The sequence below is a fragment of the Martes martes genome (genome assembly GCF_963455335.1).
Source record: "Martes martes genome assembly, chromosome: 7".
In the NCBI taxonomy this organism is placed as follows: Eukaryota; Metazoa; Chordata; class Mammalia; order Carnivora; family Mustelidae; genus Martes; species Martes martes.
Genome location: NC_137894.1, coordinates 30,778,322 through 30,797,479, shown reverse-complemented (window position 1 = coordinate 30,797,479; position 19,158 = coordinate 30,778,322). Strand labels below are relative to the sequence as shown.

The window sequence follows — 19,158 nt, the reverse complement described above, 5'->3', positions numbered from 1 at the left end:
TCGAGGAGACCAGGCGAGCCAGCGGGCAAGACCTAGGTGTCCTTTGCCATCTGGTGGTGTTTGATGGTCTAGGAGTCTGGGAGGCTGTGAGTGGGTCCATGGGGAAAGCAGGGAAGAAGGGGATCTGTGTCTGGAGCTAATAATGCTGTCATCCTCTCTCAGGAGAAAGGAGGGGATAAATGCCTCCTCTCAGAACAGGGAGCAGTCAGAAGAGAGCTGAAGGTTGCCCAGACCTCACCTGCCTCAACCCCTGGTCCCCTGTTCCTACCTGTGCCCTTTGTCAGTTGGTGTGCAAGTTGATTTGGCCAGGAACCAGGAAGTTGTCCCCGAAGGCCCCCAGAGCCTCTTGGACCCTGCTACTCTGCTCTCTCCCCCTCTCTTGCTGCCCCGCACCCCACTGCCCTGGTTTGGGCCTCTCCCCGCTGTTGGAATAGCTTCCTGGCAGGCCCCAATTCCTCCCAGCCCCACAGAGAGCATTTTAAAACACAGATCTCATCACGTCCCTCCCCTTAAAACCCCAGGGGCGTCCCTGTCACCAAGGTGCAGGGTGAGACCCTCCGCCCAAGAGGCATACAGGCCTCCTGTCTCTGTGGCCTTCCCAGCGGGCACTCACCTCCTGCACCCCTCCTCCTGCTCATGAGTCCCCGCTGCCAGGCGGCCTCCCCGCCACAGCTCTGCCTGGCTCCGCTCTGCCTGGCACACCAGCCCTCCCTCTGGCCATGCTTTCTGCCAGTCCACGCGCGCTCTCCTCCTCCAGAGCCTTTCCTGACCAGCCAGGCCCTGCCTTCTGAGCCCTGCTCTTGGTTCCCCCCATCCCCTGTCCCACTGCACCCACAGGGCACTGGGGACGTCTCCTCAAAAGCATGGCTTACCTCTCTGCCCCCTGGCCGGCCCTGGAGCACCCGAAGGGGGAAGGTGGAAGGCATGCTGGACTTGGTCGGAGGCGCAGGGTGCGGAGGGGCGCACACCTGCGGGGCCAGAGTGCACAGGCCCCATGTCTCCTCAGCTGCTCACACTCACTCCACCCCCCTCCCCCGCCCCTGCAGGTGTGCTCTTCGCCCAGAAGCCTGTGGTCCACCTGATTGCGGGGCCCACCCCCCAGAGCGTGGGCGGCAGCGGCAGCAGCAGCTCTCACTGCTCGCCAAGTCCTACCTCGTCCCGGGGCACCCCCAGTGCCGAGCCCTCCACCAGCTGGTCCCTCTGAGGGGCAGGACCCAGCTCCCCATGCCCCACTCTCCTGTCGAGAGTGAAGGAGGTTGATGCACAGAATTTACCTCATCTCAAGGAGCCCATGTCAAACACCATTTGGCCAGACTAGAGTTTGGACGTGTCCGTCTGTCCAGGCTTCGTTCAGGTCCTGCTGTACTCTGGGGACAGGGAGAGGCTGCAGGGGCAGGACAGGGCAGCGTTGTCCAATCAGGGATCGTCCTGGAGAACCAGGCGGGGTCTGCCGGCGTCCAGCTTCCTTCCTCCTGGGTTCCCAGGCCACCTCCCGTCCCGGGCACGGTGTATCGACAATCTGTAAGCCGGCACAGGGCTGGAGGCCCTCCACAGCCCTTCCCCTTTAATTTATTGCCCTTCCCCTGCCTTCTGTCATGACCCCAGGGTCATTGGCCTCTTCCCCTGCTCAGTCCTCCGATCTTTAACTCCCATGTGGGGCTGTGAGGGCCGAAGACCATGCCTTTGTGGCCCTTCACTCCTGAGCATGGGATGGGGCCCTCCTAACCTGCCTTCCCTACCATGTTTGGTTCTAGGGGTGTGGGTCCCTCAAATTCAAGTCTTGAGGCAGCCCTCAGGGCCCCATACTCCCCTTTTAGTGGTCCCAGGAAGGGGCACACGAGGGCAGTCCTCAAGGTCCAAGGCTTACCGGATACCTGCTGAGGGAGAGGCAGAGCCACAGGGGGCTGCCCAGGCAGGCCCTGGCACGCGTTTCACACTGACCCTTTTCTGGCCCTCCCAGACTTCACGCCTTCACTCACCCTTGTTGGCCAGCTCTCCCAAGAACAGCCCACTTGTCCCTTGGGCCCTCCCTTCTCATGGGGCCACCTCAGCCCCAGCATCCCCAGACCTGCTGATGTCAGGTTCATTGAAATACCTCAGATTTGTAATTGTTGATGTTTGATTCTTCAGGAAGTATTTGCATCTCTGAAATCTTTTTTATATGTGTTTTGCTGACTTTTTTGTTTTTAATTTTTATTGTTGTTATTGTAGCACCAAAGAAATGAAAGCAGATCACCCCCAAAGCCGAGCAAACGTTTGGTACCCCAGCCCCTCCAGCCCTTCGCTAAGACCCCAGTGAGGAGGCGGGGAGGCAGGCAGGAGAGATGACTCAGGGATCACAGTGGTGGGGAAGGCGGTGGAATAAGAGGCCCGTGCTCTCCAAGGTTGGGTCCTGAGACCACACAGTTCGGGAGATGGCCCCTGACCCATTTCCTGCTAGAGCAGGGCTTGTCCCACACCCCTCCCTGGCTCCCCAGGCTGGGGACAGAATGGTTGCCCTTCACTCAGCTTTCCCATCTCAGGGTAGGGGCAGGCCAGAGAGGCTGAGCCGCCCCAGGGGATAAGGGGATGCTCTTAGAGGAGGGGAGAACTCCGTCCTCCTCTGGGACCCTGGGCTGGAGCAGGCTGCTCCGGTGTTGGAAAGATGAGTGATTGCCATGCAAGGCTCACCTCTCATTGAGTAGGCCCTGCAGAGCTCCTGGAACACCACCCACTGTAACGTCATCAGGCTCTGGTGGTGACAGGCCACGCCGCCTGCAGGAGCCCTCGCACGACTAGCATTCTGCCCTGTCTATGAAAGGAAAGGGAAATCAAAAGCTTGAGCACAAAACAGCTACCTCAGCCTGGTGAGCTGCAGCTCTGCTGGACTGCCATCTTCTCGCCCCTTCCCCAGCCTTCCATGCACTCGCGCTCCCACACACACACTCACACAGCCCGCCGCTGGGGCCTGACCCTCTTCTGGCCTCAGGAGCCTTCCCACCTTACCCACTCTGGTGGGCAGAGAAGGGCATCTGGGATCTGGTGCCGTGAAGGAGCCCAGTTGGCTGGCGCTGGGCCCACCTGAAAGTGTCGCAGCATTTGGCCAGTTTGTCTTTCTCAGGGGTTTGGTCACGAAGGATGAACTCTTCCCAGCCAGAGGATGCAGGGATAGCATACTGTGGCTTTCTGGTCATTGGATCCTCTCCCCTTCCCCAGGCAGCTTGAAAGCCCAAGAGTGGCGGTGCCAGCAGGTGTCCCAGGAGCAGGGCCCCTGGCAAGAGAAGGTTTCCCTGAAGGCCACAGGGCAGGCTGTGGGCCAGGACTGCTCCGGCCCCTCCCCTCCCCTCCCTGTCTCTGTGTACTCTGGCCAGGAAAATGTGCTAGCACATGGGTAGCCTAGGCAGTGATAAATACCTCAGACGTCCTCTTGCAGCAAGTGTCTGTATATGTGGTGGTTATTTTCTATCCTACATGTTCTCGAATGTTTATATTTCAATAAACCTCTACCTCTTCACACAAGCAGATCTCTTGGGTGCTTTCTGTGACTGTCCAAAAGGGCAGCAAGACCCCAGAGTGCTCAGCCTTTTTTTCTGCCATGAGACACATCCTCTGGCTACAGCTCAGTGTTGGTGCAACCAAAAGTGGGCAGGGAGGAAAAGCATGGGGGATCTCTGACTGCCCTCTTCCACAACAACGCATACCCCACCTGTCTGTGCAGCCCTCCGAGGCAGATGGGGACCTCTTTGCCATTTGGAAGTACTAGCAAATGCAGGAGACACTGGGACAGCCTCGAGCCTCTCACTGATTTCTAAAAGACCTTTTGAAAGAAATGATAGTCCTTTAGTGCTTTTTTTTTTTTTTTAAGATTTTATTTATTGATTTGAGTGAGAGAGAGAGCAGAAGTTGGAGGAAGACGGAGAAGCAGACTCCCCGCAGAGCAGAGAGCCCAACTCGGGGCTCAAATCCGAGCACCCCAGGATCACATTTAACCAGCTGAGCCACCCAGGCAGGCGCCTTTTTAGTGCTTTTTAAAAAAAGTAATCTCTTGGGGCGCCTGGGTGGCTCAGTGAGTTAAGCCTCTGCCTTCAGCTCAGGTCATGATCTCAGGGTCCTGGAATCAAGCCCCGCATCAGGCTCCCTGCAGAGCAGGGAGCAGGGAGCCTGCTTCCCGCCTCCTCTCTGCTTGCCTCTCTGCCTACTTGTGATCTCTCTCTCTGTCAAATAAATAAATAAAATCTTTAAAAAAAAAAAAAAAGTAATCTCTACATCCAGCGTGGGGCTCAGACCCACAACCCTGAGATCAAGAGTTGCCTGCTCGGGGCGCCTGGGTGGCTCAGTGGGTTAAAGCCTCTGCCTTCGGCTTGGGTCATGATCCCAGGGTCCTGGGATCGAGCCCCATATCGGGCTCTCTGCTCCGCGGGGAGCCTGCTTCCTCCTCTCTCTCTGCCTGCCTCTCTTCCTACTTGTGATCTCTGTCAAATAAATAAATCTTTAAAAAAAAAAAAAAGTTGCCTGCTCAACCGACTGAGCCAGCCAGGCACCCCAGTCCTCTAATAACTGGTAACCAGTAGTTGGTATCACACCTGACAGCTTCCTATGACACTGCAGGGGACTGCCACGTGGAGCCGCAGTGGGCCTAGCCTACAAGGGCACAGAGATGAGGAGAAGCAGAGTCCGGAGACCTCCGAGGTGGAAACAGTGCACATGACTGCAGGGGTGGAGGTGCTGAGGGAGAAAGTGGCAGATGAGTAAGGCTCCTGACAGACAGACCTGGAGAACCTAGAAGAGCAAGGCACCAGGCCACTGCAATTCTGACCCATTTCAGGTTAACGAGAAAACAAAAGAATATCTCAAACTCAAATTAGACCCTCCAAAAGACTACTGAAAGATACTGGTATTTAAAATGACAAACTGGGGCTGGGAGGGTGGGGGATGCCTGGGTGGCTCAGTTGGTTAAGCGTCTGCCTTCAGCTCAGGTCATGATCTCAGGGTCCTGGGATCGAGCCCCACCTCGGGCTCCCTGCTCAGCGGGGAGTCTGCTTCTCCCTCTCCTGCCTGCCACTCAGCCTGTTTATGCTTTCTCTCTCTCGTCAAATAATACCTTTTTTAAGAATTCAAAAGGTTTTCAAATAAAATGACAGACTGGGAGAAGGTGCAACACAAAGTGTGTGTGTGTGTGTGTGTGTGTGTGTGTGTTAATGCTTACTGTTAAAAGTTAATGGCTTAGTCTTTAAGCATCTGCCTTTGGCTCAGGTCATGATCCCAGGGTCCTGGGATGGAGCCCAGCATCAGGCTCCCCGCTAAGCGAGCCTGCTTCTCCCTCTGCCTGCTGCTCCCCCTGCTGTGCTCTCTCTGTCAAATAAATAAAATCATTTGGGGGTGGGCGCAAAAAGAAGGGCTGGGGAGAGGGGGCAAAGTCATGAACAGGTGTGTTTTAGAAGAGGGAATAAAAATGCCTGGACTTCATTGTGATCAAGGAAATCCACAGAAAACCATTCCATGCCATCAGATTGGCACAAACTTTAGTTTTACAATACCGGGTCTTGGCAAGGATGGGGAGTAATGGAAGCTCTCACAGACTGCCAGGGAGTGTAAATTAGTCTAACCACTTTGGAAAACACTTTAGCATTACCTAGTAAAGTGACACATGCCCAGCAATTCTGCTCCTAGTTTTATACCCTGAAGGAACTACAAGGATGCCCCAGCAAATTTCTGAAGACTTGTGTGTGCTGTTTAAATTCTTTGAGGGGCACCTGGGTGGCTCAGTCGAGTAAACATCTGCCTTCGTCTTGGGTCACCATCCCAGGGTCCTGGCATTGAGCCCCACATCAGGCTCCTTGCTCAGCGGGGAGTCTGCTTCTCCTTCACCCTTTCCCCTGGCTTGTGCTGTCTCTGTCTCTCTCTCTTTGTCTGTTCTCTGTCTTAAATAAATAAAATCTATAAAAAATAAAAAAGCTGTTTGCATGAATTAACTACTTGGATCCTCTGCACATTTATGAGATGGGACTATTGTTCCCATTTTACAGAGCAGGAGGCTGAGGTACGGAGAAGTTGAGTAACTAGCGTGAGGTCCTCTAGCTAGTGAGAAGAGCTTGTAGGGGTTACAATTCTGTGGCGACAGCACCCAGAAACGGCTAAGCATTCTCTACGCATTGTCTCATTTCCACTCCACCCACACCCTTAGGAGGCAGTGAGTTTGTTCATTTTACAGATGAAGAAACTGAAGAGCAGAAATGTGGCCAAAGTCACACATCTAGTGAATAGCTGGGCTGGGAATGGACTCTAATCAGCTGCCCTACCTCCTCGTGCATGTTCCTCTCTTCAGTGAGGGGCAGGGTCAAGCCAGCCCGGGGACAGAAGAAAGCAGAGGTTGGGGCGCGGGGGGGGGGGGTTAGTTGTCCCAAGTCTCCGTTCTGCCCACGTGCCCCTTGCTCTGCACAGCCGGGAGTCGCGTGTCGGCCACTAGCAACCCCAACGTTCTCCCAAAAGCAGCGGCCCCGGCTCCGCGCCGCAAGCTCCTCCCGTCCCATTGGCCAGAACTGGTCACGTGCCCTCCACATAGCCAGTGGGGGCGAGGGGGCGGGGCGAGGAGGGAAGCCCGGACGCCGGCTGCGCCGTCGCCTGTGGGTCCCTGCCCAGAAGGAAAGCGGAGTTGGTGCCTTGCGGCTTCTGGAGGAAGGTTCGGAATCACCACCGGAGGGAATGGAAGAAGGAACCGACCAGAGAAGCAGGACCGGGACGAGTGGGGGCCCTGCTACGCTTGGAAACAGTGAGGTACAAAGCCGGCCGCTGCTGGGACACAGGGACCGACAGGAACGCCGGGGCGGGGTCGCGCTGTGCGCCAGGAAGCAAACAGGAGCGGGTCTGCGGCGGTGAGCCGGTGCAGGGTGGGTTCCTGGCCGGAGGGAGGGCTGTCCAGGAGCGCAGCGCTCTGGAGCGCGGTGGGTCCTTGACAGGGGACCCAAACCACTCGGGCCCATGTAAACAGAAAGGAGAGGGATTTATTTTCGGGGTGTGGAGGAGCCCAAGGACAGCGGGACCTGGGCTGCCCATGGAAGGTACTCCTCTCCTTCTGAAGACCAGCCCACCCTGATGCCCAGGCCACAGAGCAACATGACATGACCGTCGCAAGGGTCAGGTGTTTGTCTTCTCCATACAAGAGACCTCCTGGGCTGAACCAAAATCTCTCCATCCCAATTCCACTTCCTGGAAATTGTCGGCTCCATTTGCTGTCACTGAAATTCAGCTTTTTCCACCGTGAAAAAGAGCAGTTGACATTTCCCAACTTCTGTCTGTGTCCAGTCTTCAGCCCTGGTGAGAACTATGATTTTGTCTCAAGTCTAGTGATCAGGAAGGGGCCATTGGTTCAGTTGGGCTCAGGACCCGGTGCTGGACACATCCACTGAGAACTCGGCAGCCTCCACAGCAGTGGTGTGAATGGCAGGGAGGACAGAGAACATTTTGCAGAAGATGACACTGGAGAAGCAATCTCAGAGGTATTCTGTCCTTTCGCCCTGCCAGAGTCCACCTCTGCAAAACTCTGCTTCAGTTAAGTCAGTAGTAGATGGAGAGAGTGTAGAGCAATAGAGTTGAGTAGGGTTTTGATTCTGGAAGCACATGGCCCAGCTGACAGAGCTCTGTAGGGCAAGGAAACACATGGCAAGGTGGGGAAGGAAGTTCAGAAAAAGAAAATGAGGGGTGCCTGGGTGGCTCAGTGGGTTAAGCCTCTGCCTTGGGCTCAGGTCATGATCTCAGGGTCCTGGGATCAAGCCCCATATTGGGCTCTCTGCTCCGCAGGGAGCCCGCTTTCCCCTCTCTCTCTGCCTGCCTCTCTGCCTGTTTGTGATCTCTGTCAAATAAATAAATAAAATCTTGAAAGAAAGAAAGAGAGAGAGAGAAAATGACCAGGTGACCTCGAGGGAGGTTAACTCTAGGCCGGCCTTGCTTGTGGCCATTGAAGATGGCCATGCTTTCAAGCTTGGAACCGAGAAACCACCTTTCTGGGACAGATTAGGGGAACCAGGGGTCTTAGCTTCTGTTCTGCTATGTGACTTTGGGCAATTTACTGCCCTTGTCTGGGCAGTTTCCCTATTGTATAATGGGGACTATAGAGTGATCTGAGGCACAAGTGAATCAGAACTCACTTTGAAAAGTCTAAAGCCCAGTGCCCAAGGCCTTCACCAGAAAGCAGAAGGTCTGTGGTCATCATTCTGCTGACACCAGAGCAGTGAATGGACCAACAAAGCCCAACAAGGTCACCAGCACCCCACTAGCCATTCCCTGTCCAGCTCCTAACCATAGGGTCACCCTGGGAAAGGGCAAGGGGGCTCATGCACTGGCAGTCAGGGGCCCTGTGTCAGCATGGGCATTTCAGGCCCTGTGGCAGGCAGGGGACAGGGAGACCTCTGACTGCAGCCACCTGTGACAGGTCCTACCGCTCAGGCCTGACAGAAACCCCAGCATGAGGGGATAAAGGCATAGCCTTACAGGCCTGCCCTCTCCCCAGGAAGTCCTTGCCCACCCCTGTTTCCTGAAGCCTGTCAGTCCACTGTCACCTCACTGGGGGCAAAGGACTGACCTCAGTGTCTTGTGTGGCAGAGTGAGGCTGTGAGCCTCAGTCTCCACACCACCTTTCTCCCCTAGTCGGGGCACTGTCCTGGTTGCCAGCTTTTCTCAGACCTCTCTTCAATGGCTCTTGGGCTTTGTCTGACATCTGGGGACAGAAGAAGCAGCAGCTGACCCCACAGAGGGCAGAGAGGCAGGCCAGGTACCAGTGAGGAGTAACTCCAGCTCTCCCCAGGGAGGGAAGGCAAATTGAGGAGTCCTTCCAGAACCAGCAAAGGCCCAACTGGAAGGACCCTTTGGGCCTCCCCCGCCCCCAGCTCGCAGATGGGGAGACGAAGGCGGAGAGAGCAACTGGGCCTGGGTCCCCTAGGGAGGCAGGGCTCACTCCGCCTGCCCCTCTGGAGAGTTCCCAGCTCTTACCTTCAGGCTCTGAGAGATGTCTGGAAGTCCCTGCCCTCCCGGTGCTGGAGTGCTGATATTCAGAACTCCAGCTCCCGCCCTCTGGGGACCCGGTTCTCAGCCTCAGGGTCAGAACTCTTGGCGTCTCCCAGGTCCCACCGGCAGGTAGGACCTCATTCTCTAGGGGTCCCCAGAGAGCAGCTGAGGCAAAAGATAGGAATCCCCATCCCACGAGGCTCCTCCATGCAGAGTGAGAAAGACGAGGCCCTCCTTGGCATTCAAGTGTAAGACAGGACTGTCCCGGGCAGTGAAACTTGCTACATTGTCCATCACTGGCAGCTGCATATGACAGCACATGGTTTCCTGAGTTTATTAACTGTAAATAATGACTTGTGGACGAAATACTGGATAAACAGATATTGTGACTAAAGCCCTCTGTGCAGGTGGTCTTGGGCACACATCCATGGTTTTATGACCTTAGTACTGACTCCCCCTAACTGGACCCCAGGGGAGACTCAGGGGGACTAGGCAGCAGGCACTGAGCCAGGGGCACCATCTCATGTTATCCTCATGCCAACCTCTGAGGTAGGTAAGGTGGTATCCCCATTTTACTGAGGCCTCGAGAAGGCAGACTTGCTCACTGCCCACTGAGCTGGTCAGTGGTGGAGCTGACGCGAGCACAGGACTTCTTTTTTTTTTTTTTTTTCCAGAGAGGTTTTTTTTTTTTTTTTTTTAAGATTTTATTTATTTATTTGACAGACAGAGATCACAAGTAGGCAGAGAGAGGGAGAAGAGGAAGCAGGCTCCCTGCTGAGCGGAGAGCCTGATGCGGGGCTCGATCCCAGGACCCTGAGATCATGACCTGAGCTGAAGGCAGAGGCTTAACCCACTGAGCCACCCAGGTGCCCCGAGCACAGGACTTCTTAGCTCTGAAGGCCACTCTCCTTTCATTCATGACCCCAGGCCCAGGAACCCAGATGTCCTAACTCCCTGTGCCTCCAGAGCCCACCTAGCCATGCCCCTCCTGCTTCTTCCCCTGTGCCCCCTCCTCAGAGAGAAGGCAGACCAGGAGATGATACATCAAGTCCCAGGCCTGGCACTGTTCCGCTCCGCCCCAGCCACCCCCCCCACCAGGGATGAGAGGGCTCTCTTAGCATGTCCCCAGATGCCCTCACTTGTCTATCCCAGATCCTTATGGGAAGGGAGGAAGTGTGAGCACCTCTGTGAGGTGAGCACCTCTCCTCAGAGCCCCTCAGATCTGGGTGCCCTCACTCCATGGTCCTCACTTTTCTACCAGCTGCTGATCTAACCCCAGCTTCTTGGCTAGGGCTCTCTGCCACCCTGGGGAGGAGGGCAGAGGGCAGTGAGTGGTGGGGAGGGGTTTGAGTGAGTCTGGGAAGGGCAGGTCAGGGGCACGGGAGATTGGGCATAGGGGACTGTGGGCTCCCTGGGCGTGCAGGCCCGGCAGAGGCACAGAGGTGGAGGGGTGCTGAACACAGGGTTCTGGGCACCTTCTGGGGCCGGCTGCTGAGCCCCTCCAGCTCTGGGTCCCGGATTTTCTGGAGCTCAGCACACATCCGGGCCAGCTCCAAGCCCATCCTACAGGGAAGTTTGGGGAAGTGGGGTGGAGAGAGGGGGCCATTGGCTCCTAACCTGATCTGGTGCTGCAGGACATCACCCCACCCTGCTCTTAGAGGCCCACTCTCATGGGGGCCTGCCTAGGCACTCCGCCTTGACCCAAACAAGGGGCATAATGGCTGTCAGGTGCTGGGAGAGGCTAATAAAACAGCCCTCGGGGGAGGGAGCAGGATGGCCTCATTCCACTCCTCTACTCCGTACAGGTGACTACAGATTCCCCCGAATCCAAAAATATGAATGGGTGGTACTCCCTCAGTGCTCCCTAGATGCTACACCGCCCAGCCTGAGGGCTCTCTGAGAGCAGGCCAGGTCTCCAAACCCTCCCCATCTCCAGATCCTCCCCCGTCTCCCTGAGTGAGGTCCCTGTGCACCAGGCCCGGCCTGCGGAGGCTTAGCCTCCCCAGGGCCCTCCCCGACAGGCTGGGGAGTAGGCTTGACTGGTGCCCACTCAGCACGTGCCAGTCTTGTCCCCAGACCTCCACAGGGGGCTGAGGGGGTACAGAGCTCACCTGCCCTGTGCAGAATCTGGGGGCTTGCAGGGGGGCTCTGCCATGACCTGCACATGTGGGAAGAGGGTGGGCGGTTAGGACTCAGGGACACTGGCTTCCCTTCCAGGCTGACTGGACTATCCAGGTTCTCCTTCTTGTTCTGGGCTGGGGGCAGGCCCACTGACCTGAGGGTACCCCAGGCAGCCTCCAGCTCCTCCCCACCTTCCACCTCTGGATCCCGGCAGGCATCTGATTTTTATTCCCCAGAGCCTGCCTCTTGCTGTGGCTGGTCCCTCTGAGGGGACCCCCCACCCCATCCTCTCGTGCCCAGAAACACACACACACACAGGCTCTTGGGTCTGGGCAGGGCCTGGCCTGCAGACAGGAGCCCGGTGTCCAGCCTGGACCCGAGCCTGCCCCGGGGGCTCACTGAGCAGGGCCCACCGCTCCTCACAGCGGCCCGTCCTGCGGCCCTTACAGTCTTTCTACAGCCATGTCAGGGGCCTGGCGTTAAGTGAGGGCAAGAACAAGACAGAACAGCTGGGTCCCTGAGATCTCGTCAGATCCAACCCACCCAACAGGAAGGTAACAGGAAGCAAATTGGGAGGCGTTACAGGTTGAACTCTATACTCCCCCCAAAAAGCTATGTTTGTGTTCTAACCCCTAGTATCTCAAAATGTGACCCTCTTTAGAGATAAGGTCTTTGCAAGGTAATCAAGGTAACACGAAGCCATTAGAGAACAAAACACCCTAATCTAATCTGACTGGTGTTCTTTTAGAAGGAAAACTCAGACACACACACCCCTGGGTTCACTCTTTGTCAGGGCAGCCCTAGCACACTACCACAGAGTGGGGTGAGACGGAACCCCGTGCGGCAGCTCCCTAGCCCCAGCAGGACCCTGACTGGAAGGGGCCTCTCACCTCCGGGCAGCCACGCGTGCGGTGGCATGAAGCGCGGACTGATGGGAGCGACCCTTCCGTGACTGCGAGCCACATGAGCCTTTTCCACGCTTGCTGGATGGAACCCTCATACGCAGCCGATGGAGAACTGCAGCTGCTCTCGGTGTCTGTTTCTTTGTTTACAGATGAGCCCAGAGAGGGAGAGTGACTTGCCCAAGGTCACGTAGTGAGTGCACTGTGGGGGCACGGTTTGTGCCCAGTATTCAGGCGCCAGAGCCCACCATCAACCACTAATTTGGGAATAGCGAAGAGCAGGGAATCTTGGGATTGAGCAAAGGAAGACAGACTGAGGTAGAGCCCAGGAAAGGGTCAGGGTAGAAGGAGCTTGAAGTTGGGATGGATAGAGGTGGAGGTTGCTGGTAGCCCTGGGAGCCCCTCGAACCCTCTTGCCAGCCAGCTGTTGCCCACTCTCCCTCAGGGCCTCCGCCCTGCTGTGACTTTGGCCATTTGGTTGCTCCCCACGGTACCCCTGCCGATGACCCAGGGCAGAATCCTAGGCCACCCTCCCTGGACAGGCGCAGAGCCCAGAACACCTGCTTGCTCACAGAAGATGAGTCCTGGGCAGGCCTCCCTGGGCACTGGAGAAAAATGGCCTACACTGTCCCTGAGAAGCAGAGGACTGGAAGGCCCTAGAGTTGGGGCCCATGTGGACACTGGTTTGGGGGTCCTTTGCATGTTGTTTGCATAGCCCCCACACACACCACTTCCTTCCAGGCACCTGAATCTGCCCAAGGGCCCAGCCCCCCGGCACTGTGTGCCCTGCTTTCTCACTGACATCATCCACTGCAGACCCCCATCTTGACCAGCATGCACCCCCAGAGAGTGTAGACTCTCTCTCCAGGCCCTGGGGAGACACTTCCATCCTCAGGGGTCTGGATCAAGAAACAGACAAAAATTGAGATTTCTTTCCGTACAAATTCACAATCACTGTCTGTATAAATACACAATCACGGTTGCAGACAATCACAGCAAATACGCTGCCTTGCGGAACTAACAGCCCTCTCAGAGCAAAGCTCCGGACCCCAGCTTGAGATACACTGATTCAGACCAACCCCACATTTTATGAGGCTCAAGGCCAGCTAAGCAGGGCTGCCGAGACCGTCCCTCATGCTCCTTCCAGCTGAACCAACAAATCAGCCCCACTGCGGCAGAGCATGCCCCCAACCTGGGGCTCTGCATCTCTGCTTCTCCCAGCCACCTCCTTGCTGCCTCTGTTTCTCTGTGTCTGTGTCTGTGCATCTGGGAACAGGTGTGTGTCCACCAGTCTGTCTGCTTGTGCACACAAACGTTTGCCCTGGAGACTAAGGGAGGGCACCAGCTGGAAGGAGGCAGTCACTAAACGAGTTCAAGTCTGGTGGACAGGGCCCGGGGCACCCCAGCCCTTGCTCTGGCCACTGCTGCACATTTCACCCCCTTACCCACTCGGCTTCTCAATTGGGGCAGGGACTGTTCACAACACTGCCACCTTCATGCCTCTTGTCTTTGGGCCTTTGCATGTGCTCCGCCCTTCTTTTCTTTGCTGAGGATGCCTGTGCATCCTTCCGTGACGGTTCAGAGGCTCAGAAATCCCCTCGATATGGAGGACTTACCCATCTGCTGCACATCCCCCCAACTCCCACAGTGCCTGTCCCCTGAGCAGGCATATTAAATTGTAATTGCTCACTTGACGATTGTGCAGACCCAAACCACAAGCTTTTGGGGACAAGGAGTGGTCTGATCTGACTTCGGTTCTCCTGTGCGCAGAAGAGGCCAGAAGTGGATGTTCAGTGAATGTATGATGGATGGATGGACAGACGGACGGACAAATGGATGAGTGGGTGGATGGGTAGAACATAACGAGGACGCTGCAGGAGAAGGGGAGGAAGTGTAAGGTAAAGCTAGCGGGCGTCCTAAGAGCAGGAAGAGACTAGCTCACCGGCAGTAGGGAGGCCTGGGCAATGGGGAAGAGAGTGAGGAGGAGGGGCCTGTGGGAAGGGATGGGAAGGCAGACAGAGGGCCCCCAGCTGGGGAGATTTTAATGATTTCTTTCCAAGTTGCAGAGATGTCCTCACTATGTCTCACTGGCTGGGATAGGGACTGGGGCAGAGACACCTCCTCTGCGGCCCCTATACACACAGCGTCTGTCCTGGGCACTCCCACTCCCAAGCCTTCTGACTTGAGCCCCGCAGTGAAGGTCATCTTGCCTCCCTGCCCCCCGCCCTCCAGCCTGGCTCTGGGTCAGCAGCAGGGTCTTGGCCACGTGTGGCAGAGACAGGACTTGTTGGAGCTGAAAGATTTCTCACACGCTCCCCCAAAAAGAGCCAGAATGGGACAAGCAGGAGTGTTGATACCTGGGGGAAGGGAGGCTGGCTTTGGCCACATGGTTCGGGATTTGGGGCTCAGTATTGTTGCAGCTGGAGACAGAGGCTGGCCCACCTCCTGTCTACAGGGTCATCTCACCCAGTGGGGAGCAGGACACCCACCCCAGCTTGGACAATCTTGGGGCAGTGGCCTGAGCAGCCACTTGCCGGGTCTCCTGGCCAGGGGCCACCCCCAGCACTGCCAGCCACACCACCCTCCCCACACGTGGCCTTGGTGCTCTGCCTCCGGGGCATGCCCAGGGCCCTCTGACTCCTGCTGTCCTTGAGGCTGCCAGGACGGCTGCTGTGAGCAGACCGCTGGTCATTGGCACTTCTGTCTAGCTCTTCTGAGTCTCCTGTTCACCTGTGAAGACCTCCCACTCCACCCAGTCATGGCTTAGCATCCACCGGGGCTGTGGGGCTCTTCCAGAAGGCTCCTCTGAACCCAGCCCCTAGAGGCTTCTCTGAACTCCAGGCTTTGGGTCTGGACCAGATGGTTTAAGGCTGGACAGTACCAAGACACACATTACCAAAGGGTGCTCTCTTTCCGGGATGTGAGTGGTGCGTGCTAGAGTAGTACTGTGTCAAGGCCCTGCTCCAGCCTGTCCCTCCTGGACACTCTCTTTTCCATGCTGTCCCTAGAGCCCCTCCCCTGACTTTTTGGAATCCCCCAAGGACAGGGCCCAGACTCCCATGCTTCTCTCTGCCGCTGGCTCAGTTGGCACCCTGGAGACCCTGTGGGGCTGACCCTGCCCTCTGTCTCGGGCCCTCGGGGCAAGCATCAGCAGCTGCTCTGCGGGAAGATCATGTCCTGAGCCTGGGTAGGGGTTAAGACTCCACCAGGGCCCGCAAGTGCCTGGGCCCTGTCCCCACCCCACCCCCGCAGGCCTGACACCAGCATCTCCTGCAGGTCCGCTCAGTCCAGGATGCCGGGGTCTCCTCACAGCCTCCAGACCACACTGTTTTGACCCTGAATGAGTTCCTCCCCACCCTCGGGGCTTTGTTTTCCCATCTGAACCAGGAGGGGAGTCGACTGGGTAATGGCAGGATCTTCCCAAATGCTGGGGGCGGGGCTGTCCCTCTCTGGGCTGCACAGAAATCTTTGCATGTCCCTCCCTCCCTCCCCAGCTGCTGCTCCAAGAATGAAGACCAGAGAATGAAGTAAAGGCAGGGCCAGTCTTCAGGGCCCTGCCCATGTACCCACTTAGAGGAGGCTCTAGGCCAAGGGGCTGTTGGCTCCTCTGGTCCAAACACAGCTGGCTTTTTCTACTTCATCTGCAACAGCAGAATCCTGCCTGACCTCTTGCCACTAGGCCCCTCCTGCACAACTGGCGCCCTGGTTTATCTTCTGCGTCCTGGTCTGGCCTCCTCCACTGCTGTTCCTGGGACCCCTGCGGCTGGTCCCCCTCCTGCTCCAGGTGGGCCAGGGAGCATTTCGCCTGCTGGGGGGAGGGCTGAAGGCAGCACTGAGGCCCTGGAGAGGGCCGTCCCTGCCCCTAGCACAGCAGTGCCTGCAGATTCTGATAAAGCAGACTGACTCCACCAGGCCCTGCTGGCTCCCATCCACGGCGATAAGCGCACTAGGGGCCCACCTGCCAGCCCAGCACAGACCCATGTCCTGGCTTGTGCACAAGGGACACAGCTCCCAGGGGGTACCCAACTATTACCACTACGGGGGCTCCAGATGTGTGACCCTCCACCTCCAGCTGGACCTAGGACATACCAGTTGCTGATGGCTTTAGAGCCCCAGCAGGAGGACCAGGGACACTGTCGTGGAATGACAGAGAGCTGGGAGGCAGGAGCAGACAGGCTGTCAGGTGAGTCCCCAGAGTCACCCCAGGCACTGTAGGGAGCAGGAGCTCTAGGAGGGGCAGCTGTGGGCTGAGACCCCCAGGTCACTAAAGGCTCAGGTACCTAGACCATCATAGGGTGGCCCTGCCTGCCACATGCTCACATGGGGCAGGGGTGCTGGACACCTCCCCTAGAACCCTCAGCTTGCATGAACCATCGCCTTCCTCTCTCCCTGGGGACTGCAGCTTTCACCAGGGGCAAATGGCCCTTGAAGGAAACTCTTCTGTCCACTGAGCTAAAACCAGCCCCTTCCTCCCTCTGACTCTCCCTGGGGGGCCACAGGGACTCAGGCCCTTCCTTTGCCTCCAATCAGCGCCTCTAGCCACACCAAGCAATGCACTGTGCACCTGCAGAGGGCGCCATTCACAGGGATGACACTTCAGCACAGCAGCCTTGTTGGGGACCCACTTCCCATCTGTCCTCCTTGGATGCCCCAGACCTTGACAAGCCTTCCCGAGAACATGACCCCAGATGTGAGCACCAGCCCCGAGCCTTCTGGAGCTCTCAGTCTGGGAAGAGGACCTTGCTAGCTTAGGGGACCTCCCCGAGGCTACAGATAATCAAGGAGGATCAGGGAGAGGATGATGGGACCCTAACCCTCACTTTCTGCTCCTGCATATGGAGGTTGCCCGGGGCCCTGCAGGGTCCCAGCTCACACCCCTCCCTCCTCAGCACCTGTGCTCGCTCCCAACAGCCTCCAGCGCTGCCCGCAGGTGGCCAGCCAGCTTGGCCCAGTGCCCCCAGCTCTCTGCTAGCTGTACCCACAGGGTCTTCTCTGAGGGCCTCCCAACCTGTTCCAGGGCTCTGTCTGAGCACCTGCCAGGAAAGAGGAGCCAGGCTTCAGCCTGGGCCTCAGGAGCTGCCATGCCCACCTTTCCCACACTCACCTGCACCCCTCCGGTGGCGCTCAGTGAGCAGGCACAGTCCAGTGGCCAAAAGTGACAGGAGCGTGGTGTGGGCAGGAGGGGAGACAGGCAGGAGCACATGGGGCCGGGGCATCAGTTCCATGGGGCTCCTGCACAGTGCAGTTCCTGAGAGCAGGACAGATGGGAGAGCCTGGAGCTAAGGCACCAGCTTCCGAGGCCCCTCTTCAGATAGGGAAACTGAGGCCCTGGCGCTGAGCCTGCACAAACCCGACAACACCCTGGCTCAGGATCTTCCCTGGTGATTCAGATTTCAGATAAACGTCCGCCCCAACCCCGCCGAACAGTTCGCAGTTCCAACAGCTTCCGTGAGCTGCGATGCTGACTCTGGCCCAGCCACCTGCTGAACAGCCAAGCTCACCTGGCCCTCCCCGGCTTCGGGAGGGGGCACAGAAGCCTGAAGGGGATGTCAGTTGCCCCAGGTCATGAAGGGGGCCCACTGCAAACTGGGCGCACACTCCCCAACCCCTGCTGCTCCCCTTCCCAGTATGGGAGTCTGGAAATTGCAGGGGACAGGGGAACATTTGGGGGACACTGTAGATTAGCTCCAGTGAAAGAGGTCAGAAACCCTTAAACCAAGTTACTGCTTCAGTTCCCCTTTGGCTTCCATAGCTTTAGCTGGCAGATGGGGGACCTGAGCCCTAGGCCCCACCCACTTAACCTCCAGGGACTGAGCCTCAGAATCCTACCACTGTCTTCCCACCCATGCACCTGGGCACCAGGCACCCTGCCCCAGCTCTGTGTGGGCACAGGGAGAAGATACCTACTGAGCTACTAGGCTGAGCTCCCCCAGACCCCTAACTGACTTGTTCACTCCTCACATTCCCAGACTCGCTCCCAGCTCAGGATGGCACTACCACCCACCAGCCCTCTCCCTGCAGACACCTTGACCCTCTCCTCTCTGGACTCCAGGCCCACATTCTTGCAGCCACTTCTGAGCTTCTCTCTCCACATTTCACCACCATGCAAGGCCTCTCCAAGATGGACTATGACGATGGTCTGCTGCCCCCATCTCCCACACCCTGGCGCAGCCACCACAACTCTACTCTGGCTGGGTGCTCAGTCTTCCCATTAAAAACAGGTGCTCCCCATAGACCGTCCCCAACGCTTACTGAGAACCCAGACTCTACCTAACTTGGGTGTGGAAGGGCTCGTGGTCCGCTGGTCTGAGGGAGTGGGGAGTGGCACCAGCCAGATGTTGAATCACTGAGACTGTGCAGAGGAAGGGGCAGCTCCCAGTGCTATGGGAGCACAGGGTCAGGGAGTCTGGTTCTCCCTTGGAGTGCCCAGGAGCTGCCCCTGGAGCTGAAGCTCAAAGGTGAGGCCCCAGAGAAGCCAAAGATGGATGTGGCAGACTAGAGAGAGCAAGGGCATCAGGACAAGGAGGGGATCAGAGGACCTGGGGTCTGGAGAAGGCAGCAAGCTGAGCCAGGGGCCCAGCAGGGCAAAAGGGAGATCAAGAGGGACCGGAGCTGCCGTGGGTCTCAGGTGGCTGGGAGCAGGGCACAGGGCAGGGGCATTTCCCTGGTGCCCTGGAACTGTGTTGCAGTTCTCAGCCCACACAGCAAAGGCTTGGTGGGTACAAGGGTAGAGACCTGGGGAAAATGGTGGGTCCCAAGGGGCTGGGGATGTGGAGCAAGGGTCCTCTGAAGGTGGCTCACCGCTTGAACCCCCCAGCTAAGAGCTGCCAAAGTTACGGCCTTCCAGAAGGGGCGGTAATGAGATAGGAGGGGGTGGGGGGTGGGGGGGCAGGGGAGTTACCTGTACCTGACCTCAGGTTAGATCTTTTTCCAAGTGCCTATCTGATACTCTGCCTCTTTTTCTTCTAGGTGTGAGTTCTTTCAGGAACAAAAAAGACAAAAGAAGGAAGCTCTAATGGTAGAATCTGAGGCACCGGACAGCTATGGAACTGCTTTTGGAGAGGGGTCTGGGAGATGGCTCCTGCCCCATTTCAGAGGAGAGCGGCTTCCTTAGCCGGAGGCAGGGACTCCTGGGTTCCCGATGTGGGAAGATGCC

The 19,158-nt window shown here is 57.3% G+C and overlaps 1 protein-coding gene across 1 annotated transcript in view; it reads left to right on the top strand.

Moving 5' to 3' along the window:
• Positions 1-3,491, top strand: part of ARID3B (AT-rich interaction domain 3B) — a 55,400-nt gene extending 51,909 nt beyond the window's left edge. The window contains exon 9 of the mRNA XM_080807572.1: positions 1,047-3,491. Coding sequence (XP_080663698.1) covers positions 1,047-1,204 — 158 coding nt within the window. The 3' untranslated portion in view covers positions 1,205-3,491. The remainder of the gene's footprint in view (positions 1-1,046) is intronic.
• Positions 3,492-19,158: the final 15,667 nt, after the last annotated feature.